Source organism: Carassius gibelio, chromosome B20, assembly GCF_023724105.1.
Source record: "Carassius gibelio isolate Cgi1373 ecotype wild population from Czech Republic chromosome B20, carGib1.2-hapl.c, whole genome shotgun sequence".
Taxonomy (NCBI): Eukaryota; Metazoa; Chordata; class Actinopteri; order Cypriniformes; family Cyprinidae; genus Carassius; species Carassius gibelio.
The window spans coordinates 10,841,379-10,849,496 of record NC_068415.1 but is presented as its reverse complement, the minus strand read 5'-3'; the positions used below and the strand labels follow the sequence as shown (position 1 = coordinate 10,849,496).

At 35.5% G+C, this 8,118-nt stretch overlaps 1 protein-coding gene across 1 annotated transcript in view; it reads right to left on the bottom strand.

Annotated features, from left to right (window-relative positions):
- Positions 1-1,185: 1,185 nt before the first annotated feature.
- The window catches only part of fndc1 (fibronectin type III domain containing 1), a 35,683-nt gene continuing 28,750 nt past the window's right edge, over positions 1,186-8,118 (bottom strand). The window contains exons 17-22 of the mRNA XM_052585656.1: positions 6,768-6,876; positions 3,016-3,095; positions 2,888-2,917; positions 2,495-2,656; positions 2,175-2,297; positions 1,186-2,036 (exon numbers count right to left, since the gene is read on the bottom strand). Of these exons, the coding sequence (XP_052441616.1) occupies positions 1,921-2,036; positions 2,175-2,297; positions 2,495-2,656; positions 2,888-2,917; positions 3,016-3,095; positions 6,768-6,876 (620 nt within the window). The 3' untranslated portion in view covers positions 1,186-1,920. The remainder of the gene's footprint in view (positions 2,037-2,174; positions 2,298-2,494; positions 2,657-2,887; positions 2,918-3,015; positions 3,096-6,767; positions 6,877-8,118) is intronic.

Sequence of the window (8,118 nt, the reverse complement as noted above, 5' to 3'; positions counted from 1 at the left end):
CATCTTCCATGTTTGTAAATATATTTACCAGAAGATATTGTTTCATTGCACGCCATTCTGCATGAATGTCATAAAGTGCTTTGTAGAAATAGTCTTTCTCTCTCGCGCTTCCTCTTTTAAAATCTTTAGCAGATGTGTTTGTCCAGTCTCATTTTTCTCTCTCTCTCTGGCAACCCACATCAAACTCATTATCTACTGTATAAAGGCGGTTCCTCTTACAGAAGATGAATTGATGTATTTAGATTTTCTTGTAAATAGCCAAAAGTTTTAGATTCTTTCTGTTTCACTTTGATTTGTGATTCAAGTTCTACAGATATTTGTTGACTGAATGAGGGCAAGTAAAAGGCAAGCTACTCTTAAAATGGACAGATGAAGTTCTAATATAGCTTAGTTACTGTCTATTCTTGAAAATAACCATTACAACACCAAACCCTGGAAAAACTGATAAGAGATCCTTTAGGCATGTGGATTGTGACTGGATGCCAAATAAAACATCATTGGATTTTACTTAATGATAAGGAAATGCTGTCCTCACAGATAAGAAGCTTGATTTGATTTGATTTGAATCCAGCTGATGCCAGAGTGAGTCTAATTATGGCAGACAAGCCAAATGATGACGCACCTTCCTAACAATGCCTGAATATGTGACTGGATGCCAGTTATTGAGCAGGCATGCCATGAGTATTGTTTATTTTAAATGATGGGAAAGTATTCAGTCTTCATCTTGTACAAAAGTTGGGAATAATAAATTCAAATGTAAAAAAGAGATATGAAGTGTAATAAAATTTATTGCGCGGCGTGTAGGAGGAAAGAGCTTTCTAGGTATTTGTAATTTTAGAAGTTATAGGCTTTTAAATGTGTCAGAATAAAGGGTTATTGCTAAAACACCTCATCCGAAACATATTTAGAATGGGAGGATCACTTATTACCACCTATTATTATGTGGAAAGCCCACCACAGCGGCATAACCACAAACACATACATTTCAATCAGAAATAATTCAACCATTCTTGACAATGTGCTGGATACATAAAATGTATTAAGACTGTGACTGTAATATTTCCCTGACTTTTACTTCTGCTTTTTTGTACTATGTGTAATACGCTTTGCAGATAATAAAACGCACTCTTAGTTTTTTTTTTTTTTTTTTCTTCTAGAAATATAACGGTGAAAGAAAAAAAGTGATTAGTAGTAATGCTTGTCAGTATAATTCAAATGAAATAGAATTAAAACAATAATACACAATTATTTTATATTATCTAACTTAGTAGGCATCAATGGGAGATAAAAACGTTACATTTTCTCCATAGCACCTTTATTCAAATTTGAACCGTTCCTGAGAAAATAAAATATATATTTTTTCAATCTGCCCTAATATGGGCAATACTTTCATGCCAACCTTTGTTCAAAAAGAGGGTAATACAAAAATTTAAGATTACAAAACCTCAGCAAGTTATATAACAACTGCAAACATCACTCACAGAAAATTTGTTACATCATCGCAAATGTCATCTTCCCAGACATTACGTAGTCTTTTGATGTTGTGCTGTGATATTTAACTAGCCACCAATTTGATTCTTTGAAGTTACTGTAAGATAAATATTCCAGGTGGAATGGAATGAAATAATTACTATTACGCAACACATGAAAATAAAACATTGTTAATAAACTCAAATACACATGCTGCAATTTCCTCATATACAGACTGATTTTTTTCAAAAAGTGCTTGATATCAAATATGTAGAAATATTAGTGTTACTCAAAGTACTATATTCCTTCCATCAGAAGCAGTTGCTATATGATTTAGGTTTGGAAGCCATGGTGAGCAATGGTTCACCTCTGTGATTGGCTTATAGATATAGGCACAGAACATGTGGAATCTGATTGCCTGTGGAAATGTCCTCTTGGAGTTTCCCCCTGTTACCACTTTCCAGGGATTGGAACTCCACATTCATACCAGCCAACGAAAGGATGTGGTGTGCGCCTGCCGATGGCCCCGAAATTCACTGACTCTTGTCTGTATGACCGATAATATCCTGAAATCAACAAACGGCATTGTGTTACAGTTCTGACTGATCACCCACTTAAGTGGCAGTAAGTAAACACGCACATGACATGATGATTTGAGGCTTGTAGTGAAGACAAACTACAGAGCACAATCATGTATGTCGTACCTTGAGCTGTGGGTAGGTTGAGGGAGAGATTGTGTGGTCCAGTTCTTCCATCACGATAGGAGTCCACAAACTGGCAGTGGTCCTCTCCATGGCCAAATGTATCAGCAATGCTGTAAAAGGGTTCTGAAATGGAAAACAGTCATAGCTTGACTATCCCTCAGGACCCAAACCTCAGACAGCGCCTTGTGTTTAGCTGAGGGAAACTGTGGTTTGGATCGGATTGTTCCAAGGCTTTTAGGCCAGCGCTTCATATTACAGACACACTAATCATTAGATTAAAGTTTTAAATGTATTAGGTTGTTAGAAAGAAAGGTCAGCACCTCTCAGTCCATCTCCCATGAAGATCTTATAGCGCAGCGAGTTGCAGAGGACGACGCCGACAAACTTCCTATACCAGGTGCGCTTGACAAACTGACTTCCTTTACAAGAACTGTGGGTGGGGTTATACCTGAATGAGAATGGGATCCAGATGGGCTCCCCACCTAGAAAGGAAATTAATGCCAATTACAGTTTTTAGGTTAAACGTCATTACTGTTGGAAAATATCACAAAAAAATGTAACAATGATGATTTCTTTGCTGGTTAGTGCAAACATAGCTGGTATACCGGCAAACCAGCAATACAAAAGTCACATGCTGATATTTTTAGCACATTGGTGTTTTAAAGGTTAAGTCAAACATACATTAATATAACGTTTAACAATGTATCTCTTACCTGGGGGTCTCTCTATGAGCAGGGGATCATCTAGTTAAAAAATAAATAAAACAGATATTTATTTGGTATTTATAAATATGTTTGAATCAAACGACCTCTATATGGGTTCAAAACAAAAGAAGACTCACCTGATTCTGTGACATATGTTAAAGTTTCACTGAGTGGCCCCAGTCCAAAGATATTCTTTGCTTGAACTTTGAAGTAATACCTGAGAACAAGAATGAAACGTATTTATTATCTTAAAATCATGGTTTGCTATCATGAAGAGACTTTTTATTTTTAACAAAAGCACCTTATGTGTGTATAAAACTCAACTGGACACTCACTCCTAATGTTAAAATGAGAGCATAAGAATTGAATGACACGGAAATGAAGTAAAAGTAGAAAGAGAAAGAGAGAGAATTAATAGAAATGAAAGTAAATAAAAAGGAAAATGTGGTAATACTTTAGTATAGGGACCAATTTTTTACTATTAACTAGTTGCTTATTAACATGACTATAATTATTAACATATTGGCTGTTTATTAGTACTTATAAAGCACATATTCTGCATGACCATATTCTACATCCCTAATCCTACACAATACCTAACTTTAACAACAACATTACTAATAAGCAGCTAAATGAGTAGTTTACTGAGGCAAAAGTCATAGTTAATGGTTTGTTAATAGCAAGAATTGAAATAAAGTGTGAGCGATAATGCTTTGGAAAATGAAAATGAAAAAGGAAAAGGAAAAAACAAACAAACACACAGACACACACACACACACACACACACACACACACACACAAATAATATAATAAATAGAACATAATGGAAAATATACTTGCAATTTTCTGACAGGATATTATCCAGTAATTTTAGGGAAAATATTTCAGTTGAAATTAAAATATAATGGCAAAAAAGGAAAGAAAAAGAAAATGAAAAAGATGAAAAAAGGTTGGAAAATTAAAAGAAAAAGGGTAGAAAAAAGGGCACAGTTAAATTTTGCATTAATAAAACATGCTTGAGAGAAAGTTATAAGAGTGTGCCACTGGCAAAAGAGAAGGCTAACAAAGTGTAATGACAAGAAGCGACTGCATGTCAGAGGGTGAGCTAGAGAATAACACATCAACTTGCAATTTCCTATCTGACAAAACCTCTTTGTGACAAATAGAAGACCACAACAACTTATTTTGCTCTGACTCTGGCACATCCTTTACCTTTGAGGATAAATTAGGCAAATAGAGAAATTAAAACAGAGAAGTGTAATAAAGTTCAAAGGTCAGTGCTAACAGCACTCACAGCCTTCTGTTGTGCCAGTGAGAGGCTGTTCAGTTAGCTCATGCTTCACTTGGTTTAACCCAGGACCCGTTTAATGACAGAAAATCAGCACTGCTGGATCAAATTAGCACAGCCACGTGGAAACTCTGACCAAAATATAGAGAAAATGGACAATTACAGTCAGACCGCCACTGGAATGGGGCCTGTCATATTTCAATTAGGATGTGTGTTACTGTCTCTGTGTCCACTAACATTTTCTTGTCCTTTTGACCATATATTAATAAGTATATGCATATGTGCATGTGTCTTATTTTTCCTTGTTCTTCTGACCATAACTCTTTATGGAACTGATGCAAGCTCCAGTCCCGATATGGCACACAAGTGGTTTGTAATTGTTACTTTGACTAAGAAGGAGCTGTTATTGTCCGCAGTCTAGACTATTTACCTAGTTCTAAAAGCTATTACAAATCATTCATAAAACTTATCAACACTTCATGGCTGAATTATAAAGCTGTCAGTCACTGAGCTCGGCTGAGAGGCTGTAAAAACAGAGGCTTTTAAATGCATCCCAGAGGACAATAAAAACAACTTCATCCTCACATTCCACACATATGAACCAAACATCTCTAATGAGTGCATATACATTCATGTGTTTTCTCAAGGTAGTGATGGAGAGAGTGCATCTGCCTGTCTGGGAAAGTGTACAAAACAAACGTCAATCAAACCTGGGGCGTTTCACACAGCTGCATGCATTTATGTATGCGTGAGTAACCCGTGTGCAGGTCCAGACGAGATCTGCGCATGTTTTTTGCATTTTCTGAACTGATTTTAAAGTTAAATATGTGCTGAGAGTGCTACACTTGGAAATCATTACTGAATCAGCAAACACATTTAATTAATAAAAATTAGTAAGGGATGTGCAGATCTTTCGGAATGACAGGCGTTCCAATTCTGTGGGACAGATCATGCCTGCTGTAATGCAACAATGCTTAGTGAAGAAAATGCTTAGATGGATCTGGTAGGCAGAAATGACTTCACATTTATGGGAAATAGCCCAACAGACCATAAACACCTCCCTTATCTACTGCTGCAAAAATTTGGCTGCAAAAGGGAGTCCATCCCATAGATTCCCCATGTTAAAATGGCCAACTTTACTGCAGAAAAAACCATTACAGCCTGGTTCAAAAAATTATTTTGGTCGATATAGCTAGTTTTGCCCTTCATGACAACTGTGAGAGGGGTCATTTTTAAAAATATAATTCATCTGTTTAAATAATATTTATCCTTAAAGTTCTGCATAATTAAGGGCATGGCCACTTGACTGACACTGCCATCGAGCTTGGTGGGCGTGGTTTCAGTAAATAGTTACCGCCTTTTTGCCCATTTTCGAATATCTGAGAGTGATGTGCAGTGACGTGCTGCCAAGATGACGACGACCGGCTCCGCCTACTTTGAGCTTCAAAAACTCTCTTCACAAAACTATGGGTGACATCACGGACCCCACGTCTATGTTTTTATACAGTCTATGTTTACAACATTACAGTAAGAGCAGCATTCAAGAAACAGACACATGTAGAGTGCTGTCATGTGTTAAGCAAAAGTGCTCTTTATTTGTTCAAAAACAACACATGATTTACACTTGTTAAAAATAATTGGTGTCAGTAAGATTTTGTAATGCTTTTGAAAGTGGTCTCTTTCGTGAACCCAGGCTGAATTTATTTCAGTAAATATTGTCAAATATTATTGCAATTTATTTATTTGTTTTTAATTTATTGAACTTATTTATTCCTGTAAACTTTCTGCAATAATTACTTATTCTAAATCATAAGCTGATTTAGAGTGTAATAAACATTTATTATTATTTTATACATTTAAATAATTTCTAACAGTTGTGCAGCTTTTTGTGGAGACCAATTCTTTTCAGCATTCTTTATTGAAATCTTTTGTAGAATATAAATACCTTTACTGTCAATTTTAAAAAATTGTGTTTTCTGAAGAAAAAAAAATGATAATCTGATAATTTATTGTCTGAGTTTGATTTATTAGTTCCAATCTGCTCCAAAAGATTCAGATTAGTTAGAAATCACACAATACAGAATAAAACCGATATGATGTCAAACTGAATATATGCATTATCGAGTTAACTACGACACCCCTACTAATTATATATTAGTCCCCAGATCCCTCTCACATATTTAACAAATTCAACTTAATCTTAGATCAGTTCTCCTGTCAGAGATAGTTTAAGACTTAGAAAATATACATCACTATTTCTAGACGATGTTACACAACAAGGGGAAGATAAATGACACTCACATAAATTTATGTTCAATAAAGTAAGTGGTGATGATTTTATATCTTAGTTTACCAGCAAACCTCACAGACAGCTTCCCAGCATATTGTTAAAGTTCATGGATTAAGCATGATTTAGGAGACCTCCCAAAAGATCTCCACTGAGAACTAAGACCTGCTTTGTATTTGTATTTTGTATTGTGGACTAAAGAACACAGATGAAGTGTGAAAGTGCAAGCACAAGCATGCAAAAGCTGGTAAATTAGTTTATAAACTGATAGAATATGTCTGTGTGCATGAGACCGGTCACATGCTAGATCGCACCTGGAATTGGGTTTGAGATTTTCAACAGGGAGGTGGGTTCCACTTGAGGATCTGGTTGACCATCTGTTATTTAGGACATCATCATAGGATGCACTGTGTACCATATAGCCTATAAAAGAGAAGGCGAACAATTAAAGCATACTCTAAATATGAGAGATTCAAAAACATTCAAATAAATGAGCATGTATTGGTCATGTCTGTGCAGAGATTCCTCAATATAATTCTAGTTACTTGTTATGCCATGGAAAGACTAAACTCCTGCCAAGGCAGCAGGACGTATATAAAGCACATGCGTGTATTTTCCATCATTTAATATGAAAGAGAGAGGCAGTGCAGTAGTGAAGCTTATGAAAGAAGGCAGGATGACTGAAAAGGAGTGAAGTAGAGTGGAGAAAAAAAAAACATATTTATTAAAAGATATTGTTAAAGGAACAAGGTTCTGCAAGCAATGTAAGTCATCGATAACCATCATTTGCTAACTTTATATAAAATACGATTCAAAAGTTTGGGGTCAGATTTTTCTGATGGATTTTGGATTTATGGATTTTCATACTGTATATGCACACACTAATAAATATTATGTTTAATTTGTAAATGTACAATATCATGTACAAATAAATGCTTTAGGTCTAGTGATGCAAAAGGCATCATGAAACCCCTAAAGTAAAATCTTGTACAGTTTTATTCAAGAGCATGTGGATGTTATTTTTCATGTGTTAAAAAAGTTGCTCCATTCATCAAAGCATCGGTTATCGGTTGTCAGTTGGCAGGGAATCCCCTGCATTTAAACCTCCGCACACATCATATCGTGACACTAACGGTGGCTGTGGGAATTGCCTCCCTGTTTGTGTGAATCAGAATGAAACTGTCAGGGTCAATATATTAGAGAAGGGTTACATATAGTTTTGTGTTTAGTAATGTACATTAAATGAAAACCAGGCGGCATGTAAGAGAGTTATTTAGAAACTGGGGTACTTCAGAATAAGGCATTTCAAAACCATACAAACAAAATTATGAAATTAAGCAAGCTCTATTGATTTTACAGTAAACAGAGCTTTCTTTTAAAGTGAGATTTATTATGGATTGTCCCAATTCACAAATGACTGACTTCCAATATATGGATGACATTTCTCACATGAGACATGTCTCAAAATATCTTCTTTCATGTTCCGTAGAAGAAAAATTCATGCAAGACATGAACAACAGAATTTTCATTGTTGGGTGAGCTATCCCTTTCACATTCACGTTTTCTCATTACCAAATGAAGGCATGCAATTAATTAGCTAATTGCACAGCTGTCTTTCTCAATTTTCAAATCACTAAATTCATGTTGACATGGCCGATGTGCCTT